General features: G+C 33.0%; 1 protein-coding gene across 9 annotated transcripts in view; it reads right to left on the bottom strand.

Annotated features, from left to right (window-relative positions):
* The window catches only part of LOC114343928 (uncharacterized), a 215,803-nt gene that overhangs the window by 139,710 nt on the left and 52,247 nt on the right, over positions 1-23,846 (bottom strand). For all 9 annotated transcript variants that reach the window (XR_007696454.1, XM_050643896.1, XM_050643899.1 and 6 more), the window contains exons 9-10: positions 7,163-7,218; positions 5,329-5,532 (exon numbers count right to left, since the gene is read on the bottom strand). Coding sequence is in view for 8 of the 9 variants with exons in the window: in XM_050643896.1 (XP_050499853.1) it covers positions 5,329-5,532; positions 7,163-7,218 (260 nt within the window). In the remaining variant the exon portion in view is untranslated. The remainder of the gene's footprint in view (positions 1-5,328; positions 5,533-7,162; positions 7,219-23,846) is intronic.

Here is a 23,846-nt window from a genome sequence, read left to right on the forward strand (position 1 = left end):
AGAGTTGGGGATGAGGGTAGTTTTAAGGGGTGAAAGTCGCAGTGTGTATTATTTTTTTTTGTGACCCGGCACAACATTTGTCCCCCACGCAGCGTTCCGCCCCTGGAGATTTTACTTAGTAATGTCATGATCTACTTATTCCCAAATTTTGATGCAATATCTCGATCACGATCACGGCTAAAAAACCCCCATATATTTTTATACTCACCCTCACCTACCACCCCTTTGTACCCCAAGCAGCGTTCCGCCCCTGAAGATTTTACTTAGTTACGTCATAACCTACTTACTCCGAAATTTTGGTGCACTATCTCCATCATGAGCGCCACAAAAAAGAAATAATAAAAACCGCGAATTTTACCCCTTATAACTACCCTTGTCCGCCACTCTGGTTTCCGCCTCTGGGAATATAACTTACTTATGTCATGGTCTACTTATTCCCAAATTTTGGTGCAATATCTCAATCACAAACGTCGCAAAAAACCCCTTACATTTTTTTATATTCACCCCTGCCCCACCCCTTTGTAGGCCACGCAGCGTTCCACTCCTGGAGATTTTACTTAGTTACATCATGACCTACTTATTACCAAATTTTGGCGAGCTATCTCGATCATGAGCGTCACAAAAAAAAATAATAAAAAACGTAATTTTGACCCCTTATAACTACCTTCCTTCCCCACTCTGGTTTCCGGCTCTGGGGATTTTAATTATTTATATCATGGTCTACTTATACCCAAATTTTGGTGCACTATCTCAATCACGAACGTCGCAAAAAACCCCTTATATTTTTTATATTCACCCCTACCCCCACCCCTTTGTCGGCCACGCAGCGTTGAGCCCCTAGAGATTTTACTTAGGTACGTCATGACCTACTTATTCCCAAATTTTGGTGCACTATCTCGATCATGAGCGTCATAAAAAAAATAATAAAATCCGCGACTTTGACCCCTTATAACTACCCTCGGCCCCAACTCTGGTTTCCGGCCGTTGGTGAAAGTCATGTACACAACTAATTCAACATATCCCCGGATAGTTTTTCCATATTACTTATCACGCACAAAATCCGCTCCCAGCTCTTAGACTATAACAATTCTCGAATTTTTGCATTAACATGAACCGAATAAAGAGATATCAATTACGTGGTAAGCTCAATGGTTTCAGAAAAATACGTGATCCAACTAGATAACTAGTGTTAGCTAGTTGTAGCATTCAGTGTATGTCATATTCACGATTATTTCGATTAAACAATAACTTGATAACTTGTCTTGTCAAGTTTTAGCACTGAATATTAGGGGCATTTGAGTTTTAATAACTTTCGTCAATTATAAATAAATACTTAATCCGTTTGGAGCGAGTTATTAAGTTTTTACATAATATGGTGGCAAATAAAATACATCTCGTGAACTAGTTATCTCAAAAACGTAAATGGAGTCAATTTTGAATCGAGTCGAAATTTATTTCAATTTTGGAGTTATCAAGTTATAGTAATAAAGCGACGATATTATATAATTAGTGCACTCTTTACTAATTCTTGAGGCCTCTTCAAATTTATGCACATTCAGTGTATAATCAGCTAAAAGATTTATTGTTAATGTTTTCCGGTCTATTGAGTCCAGTGTGTTGAACCATCCAGTCGATGGTTCATGTAATATAGATATAGGGCCACTACGAAATTCACGAAATCAAAATTTGACATTACGTAGAACTAAAATTTGCGTAATTTTTCCAAACCCATCAAATTTATTCAGTTGACAAAAATAAAATAACAGCTGCATCGCTCTAAAATTTGACATGTACATATGTCTAAAAAAGGTTACATTTTCTATAGCCCGTCCCACCTTGACTTTACAGTATAGGGAACATAGGCAATGCAGTTCTTATGAGAGTTTTTAGCGCGGTGATGCCGATTTTATCAAAAATAATTTGTAATCGAACATTAGAGAGATTAAATTGAAACTGTTTTAGAAAGACAATCTACAATTTTAGGATTCATACGCGTAATACCTACAGTATATCAAATAAACTTAAACGCATACGAATCCTAATATTGTCCTATCCCTATCCTATTATCTTTCTAAAACAGTTTTAATTTAATCGGTCTAATGTTCGATTACAAATTATTTTTGATAAAATCGGCATCACCGTGCTAAAAAAAACTCTCATAAGAACTACATTATATACCTATGTTCCGTATACTGTAAAGTCGAGGTGGGATGGACTATAGAACTAATGTTGTTTTTAGATTGCAGCGCTCTAATCGACGAAGGAAGTTACTTTTCAGATTACAGTTCACCAAGAATAGCTGAAAGTCTGAAAATAACCACGCCCATGATGCGCATTCGTCATCCGACGGATCTCGCACTGAGCGTTCACTTAATATCTACCGTTTGTAACGTGAACAAGTCGGTACAGTCTGCGAAACATTTTTTGTAATTACGAACCGCAAAGGAGAATCAATTTAAAATTTGCAAATTTTGTTTAAATCGAATCTGAAGGGAAAAGTTTTAAATAATCAGACACGGGAAGTGATAGCAAACGTGATTCATTTTATGATAAATGAAGCGAAAAACAGTGAACCGTGTAGAGATTTGAAAAAAGTGCAGGAACGTGTGGTATTGGCAACAGGTGTTAGTTTAACCTTCGGAGTACGAAGACTGGGTCAAGCGTGACCCGAAATTCAGTTATTTCTTAATATTTTATGAAATAATTTTTTTACAAATCCGATTGATCGTAAGTCCTCCTTATTTATTTCAATCTATTTTTTCGTATATAATTCGTGAACATGCAAATTACAGTTTTTCCTCTACGTAACATCTATGATGCCGGGTCAGTCCTGACCCGGTCTTCGGATTTCGAAGAATATTTTCAATATGCTTGTAGGTACACGTAAATCGCAGCCGTCTCTGTTTACGGGTATACGTACAGTGGCACCCCGATAAGTCGGCCTCCGATAACCCGGAAGTCCGGCTAACCCGAACCGATTTTCATCAGACAAAACAAACATTTTTTCACTTTGACCAAGTTTTTTACCTAGAAATAAACAAAACTGTATACAACTGTACGTACAATTTGTAATTTAGATGTATTGTGCATATTTGTAATTTAGATGTATTGTGCATATTTTATGTATTTCATGTTTTTGCAATTATAATGGAGTTTATCTGTAAGTATACCGTGTTTTATTAATTTTTACCATATTTTCCGGTTAACTCGGATTTTCGATAACTCGGATCGGCCGCAGTCTCGATTAATCCGACTTATCGAGGTTCCACTGTATTCAAATATATGGCCGGAGCAAATTTACCTATGCCCGTTTTCTGTAAGGTATTAAAATCTGGCCGCCGGAGCGAACTAGTATATGCCCATGGGTAACCATCTTAAAAAATTTAAATACAATAATTTAGGATTTTGTTTGTTTTTTGTTGAATTAAAGATACTGTTTATTAATACTGACTATTTAAAACATCCTTATAAATAAAATGAGAATGGGTCACGCTTGACCCATCTTCGTAATCTAAGTAATTCAAATAATCTCCGTACTCCGAAGGTTAAGCAGCGTTCAAAAAATTGCTCGGGAAATGCAATTAATTGAAGATGTCGAATATTCCTCATTTGTAACTACAAACAAAAAGAGAAAAAAAGCACTTCAAAAACGTGCTTGGACGATTTTGATATAGGGCGTCTTCGACGTTATATAATGGATTTTTGTATAACACAAAAACAAGTCCCAACTGTGAAACGCATACACAGAACATTTGCAGAGGAGTACAACTACTCAGGTTCCATAGAAAGCCTACGAACAGTAATTAGAAAGATGGTATTTCGTTGGCGAAAAACCAGAACTAATAGAAAATTACTAATGGAAAAGCCCAATATTCAACATCTTAGACTGAATTTCTTACGTAGTATGAAACGTTACAGGAACGCAAATCGCCCAATTATATACATGGATGAAACATACGTCCATTCATCTCATACCTACCAAAAGAGTTGGTCCGATAGTTCAAACAAGGGCATACAAAAAACAGTATCTAAAGGACAGATGCTTGTGATAGTGCATGCTGGAGGTGAAAGTGGTTTTGTTAAAAACGCTTATCTGCGCTACAAACCTACTATAAAAACAGGAGATTATCATGATGCAATGAACTACGACAATTACAAAAAGTGGCTTCAGAATAAACTGATACCAAATTTGCCCCCGAACAGCGTTTTAGTGATTGATAATGCACCGTATCACAACGTACAAACTGAGAAATGTCCAACTATGTCTTCCAGGAACGCAGAAATGCAGCAGTGGCTGACAACGCGAAATATTTCCTTTACAGATGACATGTTGAAATTTGAATTATACGACATTATAAAATTACACAAACCTCTGTTTTAAAACCTATGAAATTGACAAAATACTCGAGGATAAAGGACATACAGTTTTACGGTTACCCAAGATATTATCCGGATTTGAATTCTATAGAGTTAGTATGGGCTTCTATGAAGCAATATGTCGCTGAAAAAAATGTCAGTTTTGATTTTAAATTAGTGAAAAGTTTGTGTGGACTGAATAAAACGATGACGACAAATGCTATGGAAATGGATATCAGAAAGGTTATAAATATCTCTTTTAACAAAAGGTATTGGTACAAAGACACCATATTTATGCTTCACCGGGACCGAACATCTAATTTCTATTTAGTATTGCAATAGACGATTTTATTACTACTTTATTACCCTACTTCTTACGCCCTTTTTCTCCGAAACCTTTTGGTCAATATAATGGTAATATAAAGTATAAATAGTCAATATAAAAATATAATTTTTGGTTTATAATGCCATCATTTATAGCAACACAAGCGGTTTTTGTTGGATCTATTTTATTACATCTCACTTTGTAAAAAAATACTACAAATATACTGAAGAAAAGTAATGACAGTAATAATAATTGTGTACGGGACCTATTAGAAACTATTCAAACTTTACGTTTCTATATTTGTGTCTCCGATTGTACCTATATTTTAAAGTTCACCCGCGCGTACAGGCTATCTTTTTCCTTCCGAGTGCGTTCTCACTTCATTGTTCGCGCAGGCAGTTAGAATTTCAGACTTTCAGCTATTCTTGGTGAACTGTACCAGATAAATATCATTGGTTAGCAAAATTAGAAAGATACAAAATATAGAAGGAAGTACCAAGAACAATAAGAAAAGAGGCATTAAGTAAAATGATGATGAAAATTATGCCAAGCGAAGCCATGTTTTAATGTAGGATGATAAACAAAAGGAAATAATGTAAATGGGAAGCAATTAGCAGAAGTAAAAATTCAAAATTGGTGTTACTTACCGCATCCTCAAAAGTAATTATAACATAATTCTCGAATAACAAGACCACTACATCCTGTTTAACAGGTTTGGTCAATAAGAATTTTGCTTTTGCCTTGAAATATCCAAATTCACCTTTGCTTATAGGGCTACTTAGAATGGAGTTTGCATCAGAGCATGAGAAATTATCGATTGGTTGTTCTTGTTTATCTTTATCTAACCTTGTCTGAAAATATAAATTTTTTAGTAAAGTTGATAATACTATTAAAAATTGTAAAGAAAGACAAATGAACAATTGCAATCAAAATTCTAATCCCAATAAAACGTAATTTTAAGTAGGCTTGTTATACCGAGTAAAACACTAATAATAATTCTTCTTTATCTTCTTAATCCCTTATGCCTTTTCAAGCATCCGCGTTGAGTTAAAACTCTTGATTATTAGGCTTTCTTATCATTAACTTCACTTCTTCTATACCTTTTATCTAGCTTATCCTGAGGTTTATCGTTTTCAATTTGTCTTTCTTTTAAATATTTGATTTCAGCTCTGGAATCCACACTCACCGGCACAAAATTCCGCCACCCAAAATTTTTGATTAAGTTTGACAATATATAACTTTATTATTTATACTAAGATTTTCAAGATTCTTGTATCAGTTTTTAGGTACATATGTTGATGTCGTTTTTTATTATTACGGTAACAAAACATTTTTGCTTAGATGGCATTTTAAAAATTTAAAAAATTCTGTGGAAAAATTGGAGAGCTGATTTTGTTTCATACTTCTTTTGTATTATCCTGGAGGTATCGCTAAGGTTTTGTTTTTTGAATTATTCGAATATCTCTTTTCTTGTAAGAGCTGTAAATAAAAACACTGCTTTGAAGGTTTATTTAATTAAAAATATCAAACGCACTATAACTAACAAAACCAAATAAAATTAACAACAAAACAAAACAATTCAATAGCGGGTATGTCCACCTCTTGCAGCAACGACTGCTCGCAATCTGTTTAACATCAAATAAAGACATGTTATCCTTGCCTGGGGAGTAGCCCGATATTCCTTTACCAGGGCCATAACTGTACCAAATTTTCTGGAAGCCTAGGATGACGGCAAATAGCTTTTTTTAATTAATCCCATAAATGCTCAATATGATTGAGATCTTGGTTGCATGTGGGCCATTCTAATATTATCAATCTATTTTATGAGTCAATCAGTGTTTTTATTATGTTCTTATTATACTTTTCAGCATTATTAGTTCTTAGTATTAGCCTTGGATGCTGATTTCGTTATTCCCTTCTTTTTGTCTGTGCCTCCCTTTTTGCCGCCTTGTATAAAATGTTAATTCACGTTTTATATATTTTTGTTTATTTCTTTTTCATTCATTTTGCCGTCTGAGCATTTTTTTGGAACCTTGAAATTTGTTGATATTTAGGGCTTGGACTATGGAACTTGGGCTAGGGCTGATGGACAAGTTCTTGGTGTTAGTCGTCTTTATGTAGCTCATTAAAATATCCAATGTCTTTGTTTATTTTCAGATTTTCTTGTGATCTTTAACAGTCCAAGTTCTGGTTTTCAAGTCTCTTCCTATCTATCTCATATTTCTAAACTGATCCATTGTTCCAATTTTCTGCTGTCAAATGCGGTTGTTTTTTGTAAAAGTAAAAAATATTCTGCTGTAAGTGATGAGTTATGGCCAATTTTGCTTGTGCTTAATCTTTAAGACGTAATAATTTAACAACAAAAATTTGGTAATGCCATCTTTACTCGTTCTATTACTAGGTTTATAGTACTTTAGATGGATGGATTTAAAAAATACATTAAAAAGTAAATTACAAATAGGTTTACAAGGTTTTTCTTACCTTAAGAGTATTGATATCTATTAAACTCACAGAGGAACTAAGGGTTGGAGTTGTAGCTAGAAATAGTAAGCGTATAAAAGTTACCATGAAAGTGTTAAAATATCCAAAATTTAATGAAACTTCCTTAGAGAAAATTAAAAAATAATAATATAAAATAGCAATATAATCTAAATACACAAGGCGAAAACGGCGGGTTCTTTGGAGAAGATATTCCCATGATATTTTTTTGCATAATCACATTCGTGAGACATTCCAGAATAAGATTATCCAGAAGAAGTCGCCCATGCGAAAACTGGTCCAAATTTTTTTTAACAGTCTTTTTTTATTCAAATTGCAAAAATCAATATTTTCGGCCCGGACAATTTTTGGACCATTTTGGATAAAAAAGGGCTCTTATAATTTTTCGCTAAAGTTGATCGTTTTGGAGGTAAAAGCATTTTAAAATTGAAAAAAACGAAAAATGCCGATTTTCAAGGCTTAATAACTCGGTTATAAGTTATTACTATGAACGTCAGAAAGTGACTAAATCAAAGTTTAAAGGCCCCCTACAAGATCCTGAAGAAATTTTTGTCATTATTTGATTACTAAGCTGTTGTTTTTAAATAAATAAAGTAAATTTCGACCAAGAGTCAGGATTCTGTTAACCGAGATACGATAGTATCAAGCGGCGCCGCTAGGAGGAGCTTCTCCAACAATGCGTCTCAGAATACCTTAAGAACACTTGGTCATTTTGTACTCTAAACCGAGTAAAGCATGAAAAAGAAAAAGAAAATAATGGTTTTCGTTTTGATTCAATTCGAGTCTCTTGCCATCCTCTGACACAGTGTTTCTGGGTATCTACCCTTTATCGAAGAGGCTATTGCAAGTAGACTGAATTGAATCAACTCGAGACGAAGAAGAACTGCATCTATTAAAATATCTGCAGTATATTGTGGTTAGACTGTCCTCTAACGGGGAATGACAAAATATCTGCAGTATATTGTGGTTAGACTGTCCTCTAACGGGGAATGACAAAATATTTTGTCATTACCCGTTAGAGGACAGTCTAACCACAATATACTGCAGATATTTTAATAGATGCAGTTCTTCTTCGTCTCGAGTTGATTCAATTCAGTCTACTTGCAATAGCCTCTTCGATAAAGGGTAGAGACCCAGAAACACTGTGTCAGAGGATGGCAAGATACTCGAATTGAATCAAAACGAAAACGATTATTTTCTTTTTCTGTTGTTTTTAAGTAATAATAATGAGCGCCATGCACGTATTAGGCGGCCGTTCATGATGAGTGCGAAAGAGATGCCATTCATGCGCTAATGGCGCATCTCAGTCGCATTCACATTTACAGCCGCGTCAATACGATGTTACCGCCCATTATTAATAATTAAAAATAACAGCTTAGTAATAAATTAATGGCACAAATTTCTTCAGGATCATGTAGGGAGGGCTTTAAATTTGATTTAATCACTTTCTGACTTTCATAATAATAATTTTTAACCGAGTTATTAAGTCTTAAAAATGGCCATTTTGACGTTTTTCAAATTTTAAATTGCTTATAACTCAAACACTATCAACTTTAGAGAAAAATTACAAGAGACCATTTTTGTCCGGAATTGTGCGAAAAAACCTAAAAAAAAATTGTCGAAAATATTGATTTTTGCAATTTGATTAAAAATTTGGACCACTTTTCGCGTGAGCGGTTTCTTGAATCTTATTCTGGGGTGTCTCACGAATGTGATTATGCAAAAAAATCTCATGGGAATATGTTTTCCAACGAACCCGCCGTTTTCGCTTTGTCTAAAACTGCTCATCAATAATCAAGGATATTGGTATTACTCAAATAAAACTTTTACTATCGAAAAAATTAGATCATATCAAATGGAACTAAAAAATTTTATTAAATTATTTTTTTATTCACAAAAAATTTTCAGTATATTTTGATCACATTGATTTAGAAGGCATGAATTACCATGTGTTCAGTCTGTCTCTGAACTGTACAGAATTCTAAACAATCCTTAACATTTCGAAGTTTTTAGTGTAGAGGTATGGAAACAAGGAGTATTGCAGATGCAAATATGGCTATTCGTATGATCCAGGCTGGAGCTAGGCAAGTGGATGTAGGTGAAAGTTTTATTATGTACCGCAAAGTCTAGTTTCTCGGTGAGTCAGTCGTTTCAAAGAAACGGAAAATATTGAGAAACGGCTCAGAACTGCAAGGGATTTACTACGCCCTCCCAGGATCGTTACATTATAATTCATTCAAATTGTGTTTTTACTAGGAAAGTTTTGGGGTAGTTCTGATTTCTTTCATTATATATGTATTTTGGGCTGCTGAATCCGAATATGAGGTTTGCGGACAAAATTTCGTGACGGAACATTGAGTAAATCGCGAAAAAAGCGAAAAATTTGTGCTTTTTCCCGCTTTTTGCTTAAATGTCGAAAACTGTTAAATGTTAGCAAATTTAAGTTTTAAACCTTTCGGTCTAAAGTTCAAGTTGAAAACTGGCAATTTTTAACGGTCTCTGCAAAACCCACTCTTTACAGTTCAAAACTTTCTTTTTTATTAGAATGCTGTCATTTGATAAATTTACATCCTCCATCCTGTGGAGGATGCTGATCAGTGCCGGATTAACCATTAGGCAAAGTAGGCAGTTGCCTAGGGGCCTCGGCCCCAAAGGGGGCCTCGCAGCCCTCGCAGGGCCCAAAACGAAAACTATAAAATTGTTAAAATATAAAAATTTGGCAAATTTTTACCTTTACCCAACTAACAATATAATCTAAACAATATGTTTCTATAAGTTGTATCTGTTTTGAGAAATACCTACGAAAATATTTTTATACCTAAACTATTGAAAAACATTTTATGTAACCTAGTAAATACAAGATTTTAGCAATATAAGTACCCACAATTGGGTAAGGTTAAATCAACCATAATAAATTTATTTGAATTTGGACATTTGTCACGTACATTCTATGAAGTTTTATAATTCTATTTTATATACTAAAACTTAATATTATTGGCGTTGGGTGGTTTTATTTATACATCGATGGTTCTTTCAATATAATATTTATATCGAAGTCATCTTTTCTTAGTTTGGCTTTGTTCTTTGGAAGAGAATAATTGTTGTCGTGTAGTTAGGTGCAATAGTTGATTTTATAAATTTGCACATCAGATTGATTAAGATTTTATTCTAATAACTCTTCATTTTAAAGCAGTGCCAGGGCATATTTAAGTGATCGCCAGACACCTTAATTTTTTACTTAGTGTATTTATCTGTTGTGCTTGGTATAATATTGGAATTTAAGCATTTGTTTTGATCTCTACAATATTCAAACCAGGTAAGTTATTTTCAATAAAATGTATATAGTCCAGGGTAATACCTAAGGTTTTTTCCATGACACTTCAAGAGCAAGAACACTGAAGCGTTTTTTCGACAACTAATGCCTATAAGAGCAAATTGTAACTATTTCCTGCGTAGGATCTGGCGGCAATTTTTATTTATAAACAATTTAGTGTCAAAAAACGGCATTTTTCCTTTTTTTAAAATCAATTGAAAACAGTGAGACATATGGGTTTTTAGTACAAACATCTTCGAGGGTATGGAAAAAGCTTTAAAATGAATTATTACAAAGTTTGATACACTCAATTGATACTCAAAGTTTGATATACTATGGTGGTATATCCAGGGTCGCCATATGGTGGTAAGCGGGGTTTGATTAACAGGAAGGCACTATGTGCTCATAACTACTTTATTTGATTGAAGTAATACCATATAAAATGTATTCAGTTGATAGGTGATTACACTATTCTGCTCTAACGGCAGCAACCTCCCAAACCTAACTAACTCTAGTGACCCACTAATGAATCTAATCTGATCGTGTTCCCATATTTATCAAATACTTCGTTTTGTAAATATGTTTGTATATATTCTCGTTAGTGTGTCAAAATGAATAATCGACCTTGCTGATCTAAGCAAAACGTGGACTTTAGCTAAGGTGTTCTACTTTGCAATTATTATAACAAATATGCGTGATTTAAGTGATATTTATTGTTTTATAAATAAATATCTAACGAATACTTTAGTTAATTTAAGTATTTTTAGAAGATCTTAATAATGAGATAGATCCCATTATAATACTAATGGATTATTACAAAGGTTAATATAATTGCGAAAAAGGGCAAAATTGCAAAAAAAATTTCGCATAACTATTGTAAAAATTAATGTACCGGGTGTCCCAATAAGAATGGCACTCGGCCATATCTCAGTAACCGTTTATAGTAGAGCTTTGAAATAAAAAATTTTATGACAAAAGTTGCCTCAGGAAAAGCCTGGAAATTATTTTCATAATTGTGGGACCACCGCTAGAGGGCGTAATTGAATATCAAAAATTAAAAAATCTAAATTTTACAAAATTTTCCTAATGAAGGGGCACTGAAAATCCGATCGACGTATTCTTCATAAAATTCTACGCATATTTGATTTGACAAGTTTAGGTCTACCTTTGGAAATAAGAGGTGGGGGTGAGTGGGAACCTTGTTATGAAAAACTGGCTGTGAGTCCGGTTCTGCTTAATCAAATTTTGCAAACTTGGTCTTGTTGCAGACAGATCTTTTTCGTCAATGTAAAAGTTATGATTTCGAACCAACTTACTGAGTAATATGCCAGCTAGAAGGCGTTATTTAATTTTTTTCAGAAATCTGGTGTTCCTTGGAAAATTTTTCTATCTCGAGATATCTTACAAAACGTGTAAATTTAAAAACATAACTGTTACTGTCACCGGTAAACGAAATAATTCATTAAAAGTAGTGTGCTATAGAAACAACAAAGAAACATTTTCCAGTTTTCAACGTATATTAGGTCTTTTCAACGCTTCTCATTTGTTTCGAGCTTCGTTCATATCTCGTATATTAATATTATACACTGATTATACGGCATATGACAGAGGCTCGAAACAAATGAGAAACGTTGAAAAGCCCTATTACAAAGAAATAAAAACAACTATTTAGTGATGACATAAACGTTCAAATTTTTGCCCATCATTTTCGTTGCAAACATTTACTCTTTCAAAAGTAGATTGAACAGCAGTCTCAATTTCTGCTCTCGATATGCTTTGAATGGCGTTTAGTATTATTCTCTGGATAATGTATTCTAGAGTAGTGTATGATGGGCAAAACTATTTGAATATTTAGGTCGTCACTAAGTAGTTCTTTTTGTTCTGTGTTATATTTAATTTTAATAGTATTTATGTAGTCTTTATGTTGTTGTTTTAATTAATTATATTTGTATACATTGACATCTGGAAAATATTATTTTGTTTTTTTCCACAGCACACTACTTTTCATTAACTTAGTTTACCGGTGATAGTAATAGTTATGTATAAAATTTACACGTTTCTCGAGATATCTTGAGATAGACAAAAGGTATCGACATGCGGTTTTCGCTATTCTATTGCTAATTTAATCTAATTTTATAAAGTGTGATTAAAAATGCATACTTGTATTTAATATTTTCCAAAGAAAACTAGATTTCTGAAAAAAATTAAATAACGCCTCCCAGCTGGCTTATTACTTATTAGGATGGTTCAAAATTATCACGCTTACATTTAAGAAAAAGATCTGTCTTCAACAAGACCCAGTTTTCAAAATTTGATTTAGCAGAACCGGACTTACAGCCATTTTATCATAACAAGGTTCCCACTCACCCCACCTCTTATTTGCAAAGGTAGAGTTAAACTTGTTAAATCAAATATGCGCAGAATTTGATGAAGAATGCAATTATCGGATTTCCAGTGCCCCTTCATTAGGAAAATTTTGTAAAATTTAGATTTTTTTATTTTTGATATTCAATTACGCCCTCTAGCGGTGGACCCACAATTATGAAAATAATTTCTAGGCTTTTCCTGAGGCAACTTTTGTTATAAAATTTTTTATTTCAAAGCTCTACTATTAACCGTTCCTGAGATATGGCCGAGAGCCATTCTTATTGGGACACCCGGTACAACTTTGAAATTATTGTCAAATAAGGGTTATTTGGTGCTTAATATGTTACAAAAATTTCAAAGCGATTCATTCAATTGTTTAAATTTTATTCAAATTGTTTATCCCAGAGAGCATTTTTTTGCAATAACATGTCAGAAAAATATGATGATAGAACCAATCCAAAATGAAAGAGCATGAGCTATATTTTCAACTTGGTTTAAAAAAAGTAAATAAAAAATGCATTTATTAGTAATAAATAATTATTCAAAAGTATCATTAATCTTTCCTTATAAACTTTATTTTTTTATAGAATAAATTATATGTATTTATTACAATTTTCTATCAAGTATATGTATATAAATAATATTACTTATTAGTTGTGCATCTAAAACAGAGTAAAAAAATAGATTTTTTTAAAAAGTTATTTAAAATTTTATAAGGAAAAATTGATGATACTTTTGCATAATTATTTATTACTAATAAATCCATTTTTTATTCACTGCTTTTAAACCACTTTCTAGCTCAGGTCTAGCTCATGCTCTTTCATTTGACACCTGTAAAATTTTTATCACCTATTAAGCACCAAAGAACCCTCATTTGACACAAATTTTAAAGCTGTACACTAATTTTTATGCAATTTCGACTTTTTTCGCAATTATATTAACAATAATTAACTATGTAGATGGGAAATAATTGTGGCTTATTTTTATATTATATTATAATACTATAAAAAATAATTTACTAACAATAAATGAGCATATCAAATTTTGTAATACGCCATTTTAAAGCCTTTTCCATACTCTCGAAGATGTTTATATTAGAAAAACCATATTTTCTATTGATTAAAAAAAAAAAAGAGAAAAGGCCGTTTCTTGACATTAAATTTTTTATAACTAAAAATGGCCGCCAGACCCTACGCAGGAAATAGTTACAATTTGTTCTTATAGGTATTACCTGTCGAAAAAGCGCTTTAGTACCTTGGATGGATTACCTTTTAAAAAATTAAAATCTTTGAACTTTTTCAAAATAACTTTAAAAAAATGCTTTTTTTCAAAATAACTTAAAAAGTATTAGAGATACCAAAAATCTCAAACCATAAAAAAGTAACTTTTTCTTAAGGGGCCTCATAGCTTTGGTTGCCTAGGGGCCTCAAGATTCTTAATCCGGCACTGATGCTGATATCCTAATTATCACAACAGCCTTGAGATGGTACCGTCAAATAAAAATGTGACATTGATGGGGGAAGATATCGACCTTCTGGTCATTTTGTTTGGCCTGTGTAGTCCTAACACAAAAATGTATTTTTTTGAAACCAGGAAAAGGAAAGGTATCGCAAAGCTTCTACAACCCTCATCTGGCTGCTGAAAAAATCCTAATGGACCATCTTATTCCTACATCCGATGAGTGGTTGTGATACTACTTCTGCATTGTTTAATCAGATTAAACTGAAATTTCCTAAAGTCCTGCAGAAGAACACAGATTTGCAACCAACCATTGAGGTTTTAAAGACCCTAATGCACATCAGGATGAGGTTACCATAGCAGGAAACCTGTTTCTCATGGCTCTATATGGAAGAAAAAAAAACTAGTCTGAACAAAAAGATCCAAGTGAGTGGGGTTGGAAAAAACTATTAGTGGTCTCGTACCAGTGCCAAACACTTTGGACTCTGCACCAAACTCACTACTATGGTATATTTCTTGAAAATGTAAAAAGGGCTGCCAACGCAACTGTAGATGAAGGAAGGCGGGCCTCCATTGTTCCCCAATTTGCGAAGGACTGTGTCACAACGTTGAGTCCCGGGAAGATAGCTCTAACATAGACGTAGAAGAGACTAAAGAAAGAGACAGAGGTATGTAGAATCTCACAAGTTATTTTGTAATCATTAACCTTTCCTTGATATATGATCACTAGTCAGTATCTCACTACCTCTTTTATTTTTCAGAACGACCCCTGACGCTGACGATGGAGCAATCAGACCCTGAGCCAGGACATGATGCCATCGAAGAACCTCAGCACAATGCGGTCATTTCTCCTTTAGAACTGACACCATCTCTTTTATTTTCCAGAACAAGCAGAATATAAAATATATCGGGACCCATCGCCACCGGAGAACCAGAGCTAGGACCTTCTAAAAGACAACGGCTCATATAATTTTATATTATACAACATTTTGAATTTTAATTTGTAATATTAATATTAATAATCACGTTATTTTAAGTTTTATTTTATTCCTACCTTGTGTGATACTGAATTTGTACAATTTTGACCTTTCTTTATTTTTAATTATTTGTGCAGAAAACTAGGAAAAATTTATCAAATGACCTCATTCTAATAAAAAATAAAGTTTTGAAATGTAAAAAGTGGGTTTTGCAAAGACCGTTAAAAATTGGCAATTTTTAACTTACACTTTAGACCGAAAGGTTCGTCTAAAAAAAAAGTAAATAGTGATACTTGTAGATAATTTTAAGTACTTTAATTTCTGTTGACAGACTATTTACTAAAAGTTAATAGTTTTCGAGATTTAAATAAAAAAGCGGGAAAAAGCAGAAATGTTTCGCTTTTCTCGCGATTTACTCAATGTTTCGTCACGAAATTTTGTCTGTAAAGCTCATATTCGCATTCAGCAGCCCAAAATACATAAATGTATATAATGAAAAACATCAGAACTATCCCAAAGCTTTCCCACTAGGGGGCTCGTAGCAGTGCCGGTTTAACCTAACTTCGGGCCCTGGGCGCTGGAGGTTTAGAGGCCCCCTTTCATTGCTATTCGATGTCAGTTTTTTAACAAGAAAACACATGCATTAACTGTAAAGGTTTATTGTTAAATCCATAAAATAATTTTTTAAACAAGCAAGAAATAGCAAACGTAAAAATAATCAAAAAAATACATTTAAAATCATAAATAAAAAACAGAAAGTTCCACAAAACAACACATGACAAGCAAAAAACATTATAAAAAAACATAAAGACAAAAATTAGATAACTTTTTTTCTTGACTTGGCATTCGCAAACTGCCATATAATATTATCACAATTCAGTTTCTACAGTTATTCATTGTCTATATACAATAGTGATAATGCGTCAAGTTTTCTTGGCCAAAATTTGACCTTAAATAGGTTTTTATTCTTTTTAAAGCCGAAAAAGATCGCTCGCCTGACGCATTAGAAATTGGTATCGTCTTTCGTTTAACTATTTTAAAAGGACTTATTTTATTCTTATTTTAAAAGCACTTATCTTAAAGCCGAAAAGTAAGGTAAATTATTATTTAAGCCCCACAATTCAAAATGAAATTATTAAAAACTAAAAAAACTTCATTTGTGCGAATATTTTGGATACAATTCGAGACATGGCCATTGATTAATAACTTACTCACTTTTTACCCACTACCTGTTTTTAATCAATGACATGACGAAATCTGACAACTTTTTGTAGTTTTTGGAAAAGGGCCCCGCCACAAACACTGACACGGGGTCCCTCTGGGGCTAGGCTACGGCACTGTGTATGTGTACCTATAGGCGTGAAGAGATGTAACAATAGAAAAAAGGCGTTTGCAGTGTATTGGCGTATCTGCGTATGAGATTTTTTTGGAGAATATGTAAATTATTTAGCGACTTTATTTTTTATAATTAAAAGGAACGGGCCCCTTCGGGGCCCGGGTCCCTGGGCGCCCGCCCCAAGCGCCCAGTGGATAAACCGGCACTGGCTCGTAGAATAAAAATTGACTGAATAATTACTCTATCAGCTCGAGGAACGCCACTCGATACCTGTAGAATCCTAAATATGAGGTTTTTAATGCAACGAGAACTGCGATTTCAGTAGCAACTCTATGTGGAAGACTCTGAGGTATATTTAAGATCAAGACGTATTTTAAGAAGAGTTTCACTCATAGCAGAACACAGACTTCAAAGACCAGCTGATAAGGATCTGGAAAATCGAAATTGGCAGGAAGAATGGAAATCTGTACTCCTTACCGACGAGACTCTCTATGGAAGGCATTCCGATATACTCCAGGGTAATAAGCTAGAAATAGACCATGTTCGGGACACTCAAAGATCCAGGTAGCTGACTACTTTTTCAGTAATTGCAGACCTATAGAAAGAAAACCTACCTGTTTCCTGCCTAGAGTTCGCGTCCGTTTTTTTATGATTAACAATTTAGTACAAAAATCGCGATTTTTTCGATTTTTTGCACCCCATTCAAAAACTAAATAGTTGACATAAAATTACAAGATTTAATTTTTTAGAACAATAAAAAACCTTTAAAACGCCGATTTTTAAAAGTTATAAAGTGAATTTGTTGCTACGCAAACTGCAAAATAAATGAAAATCATTATTTGTTAATAACTTTTACAAAAACTACCTTAGAACATTAATTTTTCACCCAAACTTTGGTATTGGGATACTTAACAAACCCTCAAAATTTGAGACCGATCCATTAATTAGTTTAAAAGTTATTCTATTTGTTTTTCCCAGAGACCTTTATTTTGCAATAACATAAGACAGAAACTATTTAAGATAGGGCAATTCTGCGTATAGTCCTGTCGCCAGGGGGGGGGGGGTACAACAGCCTCCTTAATTCAGATGGACCTACCCAAGTTTTTTTATGTATTTTGACCCGTAGAACACGAATTTTTTGGGTAACAGTTGATCCGGATGTCGATAAGATTTTTATTTTTTTTTTTTCCCATAATCATCACTACGATGATGATTATTACAATTACAATCTGGTCATACTTGACCAATGAGCAATTTTAATCTAACCTAAATTATTACTGTTCCTTAAAATTAAGAGCTTGCCCCATAGCGTCTCTTATCTAACCTAACAAGATAGTGCACTATTCTAGCATACACACTAACACGCACAAGCACTATGCTCTGCTTTTCACTATCATCTATCACTTAAACTAGTTCATAAGGTTTTGTCCTCTTCAGTCTTCTAACTTGCCCAGTAGTATCGAGGAGCTGGATTGCCTCAATATTCTCGTGCATGTGAAGTCGTTGCTCGTGACTTCCTGCCATCTTCTTGATGATTATATCCACAGTTTCCATTCCTAGGTCCTTATGGATATCACTGTTTGTAACATACCAAGGAGCATCTACAATATTTCTTAGTATTTTGTTCTGGAATCTTTGTATTACTGTTATATTACTTGGTCTAGTACACCCCCATAGTGGGCATCCATAAGTCCATACAAGTCTCAATATTTGTTTGTAAATTAGTAACTTATTATGCATCGACAGTGTGGAGTTTCTTCCAATTATCCAATACATTTTTTTATATCTTATATTTAGTTCTTCCCTTTTTTTCTTAACGTGCACCTTCCAGCGTAGTTTTGCATCTAATGTTATACCCAAATACTTAGCAGTATCTGCATATGGTACTTGGATATTGTTGATTATAACTGGTATATATTGTATTTTTTTGTTGGTGAAATTAACATGGACAGATTTAGCTTCATTTAGCCTGATTCTCCATTTTTGTGTCCACTTATAGATTTGGTTAACTGCTATTTGGACCTTGTTGGTCGCCTCTTCACTTGTCGTCCCTACTGCTTGAATAGCTGTATCATCAGCAAAGGTGGCAACTGTGTTGTTTTCCAGTACAGGTATATCACACGTGTATAGTAGGTATAGGACCGGACCCAACACACTGCCTGTGGAACACCTGCTCTAATTTCTTTTAAGTCTGAAAAACAGTCTTCTTGCTTAATTCTAAAATGTCGTTCTTTTATGTATGACTGTAAAAGTTTTGAGTACTGTATAGGTAAAAAACATTTTAGTTTGTATGTTAAACCTTCATGCCAGACTTTATCAAAAGCCTGTGCAGCATCAAGGAATACAGTTAAACAGACTTTCTTTTCTTCTAGGGATCTTTCGATAATATTTGTGATTCTGTGCACCTGGTCAATTGTTGAATGCTTATTTCTAAATCCGAATTGATGTGTCGGTATCAAATTCCTTGCTTCAATAATTGGTTTTATTTGCTTAAGGAGCAGTTTCTCAAACAGCTTCGATATTACAGGAAGCAGAGATATCGGTCTGTATGACGAAACCTCATGTGCTGGTTTTCCTGGTTTAGGAATCATAATGACTTCCGCCATCTTCCATATCATTGGTACATATTTTAATCTGAATGCACCGTTAAAGAGGTTTGTTAATTTTACGATAGCTCTTCGGGGAAGATTTTTTAACAGCTCACCCGTAATTAGATCATAGCCCGGAGCTTTCTTCGGATTAATATTTTCCCTTATTTCTTCAAGCACTTCTTTTGGTGTAGTTAGCCGATTTTCTTCCTCTAATTGAACAGGTTCCTCCCATCTTTCTTCATCCCGTTGAGATTCATTTGGTTTGAATGTATTTTCAAGATGTATGGCAAATAGCTCTGCTTTTTGTGCACTACTTCTGGCCCAGTTACCATTTTCTAGTTTAATAGGAGGAGAGTGCATAATAGATAAGATATTTATAAACAAAGAACTTGAGAAATTACATAACAGCGATTTTTCGCAAAACAAAAACATTTTTTGTATTTTTTGGGTGATTCTCGGCAAAAAATGATCTTACAAGTTTTTTCGTAGGATGCATAGTTTTCGAGATAAACGCGGTTGGACTTTCAAAAAATCGAAAAATTGCAATTTTTGAACCCGAATAACTTTTGATTAAAAATAAAATAGCAATTCTGCTTACTGCATTTGAAAGTTCAAGTCAAATTAGATCGGTTTTCATTATTGACATTGCTAAAAATTGAGTTTTTATTTGTTAAACAAAGCCATAAACACATAGTATTTCCCGTGCCCAATGCATGCGTTTTAATGTACGTAATCTACGTAGAAATTGCTGTATGCGCGCCTACTCGTTGGATCTCAAATGAGAAATGCATTGAAAACATCATTCAATCACTACGTGTTTATAGCTTTGTTGAACAATAAAAAAATTAATTTTTAGCAATGAAAGTAATTAAAACCGGTAGAATTTGACTTGAGCTTTCAAATGCGGTAAGCAGAATTGCTATTTTATTTTTTAATCAAAAGTTATTCGGGTTCAAAAATTGCAATTTTTCGATTTTTTGAAAGTTCATCCGCGTTTATGCCGAAAACTATGCATCCTACGAAAAAATATGTAAAAACATATTTTGCTTAGAATGACTTAATAAATACAACAAAATGTTTTGTTTTGCGAAAAATGGCTGTTATGTGATTCTTCAAGTTCTTTGTTTATAACAATCTTATCGACATCCGGATCGACTGTTACCCAAAAAATTCGTGTTTTACGGGTCACAATACATAAAAAAAACTTGGGTAAGTCCATTTGAATTAAGGAGGCCGTTGTACCCCCACTGGTGACAGGACTAGTATGCCAAATGAATGTAGAAAACTGATGCTATCAAAATGTACTAAAAAAAGAAAAAAAATTATCTAATATAGTCAAAAATTCTAATGCCAAATTTTTGAAATTTTGTAGTTTAGAATAACTTCAAAAAAAATTGTACGTAGAAAAAATCATTTTACATATTCGAAAAGCTCGTATTTTACACGAATTTTTAAAAATGCAGTTTAATTGGTGACTAGTCGTGGTAAGTGAAGGGGGAGCTGGGAGACGACAAATGCACTAGTTCAAAAACTAAAATAGGCAACTTAAAACTTTTATCATTTTCTATATCTCGGGATCTACTGAATATATTTTGATATTTCTTTTTTTAATTTGTATGTAATTTTCCTTTACATTACAAATATGCAATTTGTCTAGACATTTATTACTTAATTTGTTTGTAATTTGTAAATAAACAGTCTAATTTGTTTAAACAATTTTTGAAAAATAATGTTTTCCCAAAAATCCATGTTTTTAATCATACTATCATTATTAATCATAGAAAAAGTTAAGGTATACTTCAATAAATAAATTATCTTCAATAAATATTTATCTAATAAAAATAATTTATTTATTTAATTGTACTTTAACGTTTTCTATGATCATTAATGATGATGATTAAGAAAATATATTTTTTTAAAATATATTTTTTCAAGAATTGTTTAAACAAATTAGACTGTTTATCAAATAATAAAGTTATAAACAAATTGCATATTTGTAATGTTCGTAGAAATTACATACAAATTAAAAGAAGAAAGATCAAAATCCATTGAAATAATCCGGAGATACAGAAATTTGTATTAGTTTAAAATTGCTTTTTAGGTGTTCTAACTCGGTGGATTTGTAGGTTCCCCTTAGTAACTGTTTGAACTACATGTTTGAAAAATCGTAGTGGGTGCTGTGAAGGTACAATGTTTGTGTAAATTTTTTAACAAAAACTACAAATCGTATTCTCTAAAATGGCATCAATGAGAGTCCTTAATTATTAGAAACAAATTAGCTGTGAATTAAAAAAACACATGGCTAACTTTGTCCCAAATGAACTCAGGCTAAATTTTTTTATTTGAAAATTCGTGTTAAAATATTAGCTTTTCAGATATATAAAAATATTGTTTCTACGGATAATATTTTTAAAGTTATTCTAAATGTTTATAAACTACAAAATTTCAAAAATTTGGCATTAGGATTCTACTTTCATTTGGCATACTCAGAATTGTCCTATATTCATTATTTTCTGTCGTATGTTATTGCAAAATAAAGGTCTCTGAGATAAACAAATAGAATAAATTTAAACTAATTAATGGATCGGTCTCAAATTTTGAAGGTTTGTTAAGTACCCCAATACTCAACTTTGGGTGAAACACTAAAGTTCTAAGGCAGTTTTAGTAAAAGTGATTAACAAATAACAATTTTCATTTATTTTGCAGTTTGCGTTTTTTTTTTCTCTGATTCTGGCTTTGGTTTAGAACTAGAACCTTTAGCCACGTAAGTGTATAACTTATCACTAAGTCAAGGGAGTAATGTGTAGTGTGTGTGTTGAGTAAGTGTCTTGTTACTTTGCAAAGTCGACGTCATTGTCTTTGCAAAGAGACGCTAATTGTTTCCGAACGTCTGCGGTCCCTCCGGTGAGTACCGAGATTAAGTTTTTAACTTTAAAGAATCGAAATTTTGAAACTTTCTCAATGTTCTAAAAAATTAAATTTTGTAATTTTATGTCAACTATTTAGATTTTGAATGGGGTGCAAAAAATCGAAAAAATCGCGATTTTTGCACTAAATTGTTAATAATTAAAAAACGGACGCGAACTCTAGATAGGAAACAGGTAGGTTTTCTTCCTATAGGTCTATAATAACTAAAAAAGTATTCAGCTACCTGGATCTTTGAGTGTCCCGAGAAAATCCTTATTATGGTAGGGGAGCAAAGTATGCTAAATGTGCAGTCACTCGAGCGCTTTGGGGACCTATTGGGTTGTGAAGAGTAGGTCCTAAAACCAAAAAAAGTTAAGTAAAGTTTTCCATTTTAGTGGGCTCTTTTTTTTTTTTTTTTTTTTTTTTTTTTTGTTTTTTATGGCATTGACTTGGGTGTCATTTAGCCAGTCACAACTTTTTTTTTTTGTTTTCTGTTCATACATAAGGAAGGCAATGAGGTCCTTAGAGTTCCATAGCAAACTCTTCTACAGCTCTCTACTCAGTTCAAAAGCTGGCCGCTATGGACTGTCCAAGTTGCTCACCACATTTTCCATTATGTATCTTCTTCTTCTTCTTCTTCTTCTTTTTTCATATGTACATAATATACCAAATTATCAGGATTAACAAGTTTAGAGATTAATTTTAGTTTCACAGATAAATTTCATTAAACAATCATATATATTCTTGCTGTTCAGAGACAATAGATAGGATACATTGAAAGGTGGAAAAACATTACATTTTATTAAATCTTGGATTAAATTATATGTGCATGGAATATATTTTGCGCACTCAAAGAAAGTATGATTTAAGTCACCAACCTTCTGACATTCTGTACAAAGATTTGAATCAAAAACTTTAATTCTTGCTAGATGTAGAGGGAAACATGCATGTCCAAACTTCATTCTAATTAATGTTGTTATATATCTTCGAGGTACTACGTAATTTTTAAACCAATATATATTTGGAACAGAAGGTTGAATCAGTGAATACTGAGATTTGGATTGTTTACAAAGATCTCGCCATGATTGACTCCACTGATTTTTAACTCGATGCTTAATAGTGTTAACTAAGTCAGATATGCACAACTTACGATTATGTGAAGTACCATATTCAATGGCTTTTTTAGCCAACCTATCAACATATTCATTATGCGTTAGTCCTATATGAGCCTTAACCCATAAAAAGTTCACTCTTCTTTTATTTTTATGAATTTCAAAAAGGATTTTCTTAATTAGTAGGATATAAATATTTGAATTGTTATTGGGAAAATCTATAGTTTGAATAGCAAGAAGAACAGAGAGTGAATCGGAAATAATTGTTGCAGATATATCTTCTGATTCTTTAAAATATTGCAGGGCCTCATAAATTGCTATGGCTTCAGCACTGAAGATAGAAAAATCATGGCCTAACTTAAATATTTTTTCTGTTTTAGTAGCAGGTATGAAAAAGGCACATCCAGTGCCAACTAACGTCTTAGATGCATCTGTATATATATTTATAGAATCTGGCCAATTATCTAAGAATGTTCTTAAGATGTTAGAGCTAATATTACTGTTTTCATGGTAACTTGGTTTTACTAATTTAACTGTATGTAAAAAAGAATGAAAATCTTCGAGTCCAAAACTATCAATCATGTTATAATCACAGTCAAAATTTA

This window comes from Diabrotica virgifera, chromosome 2 (genome assembly GCF_917563875.1).
Source record: "Diabrotica virgifera virgifera chromosome 2, PGI_DIABVI_V3a".
In the NCBI taxonomy this organism is placed as follows: Eukaryota; Metazoa; Arthropoda; class Insecta; order Coleoptera; family Chrysomelidae; genus Diabrotica; species Diabrotica virgifera.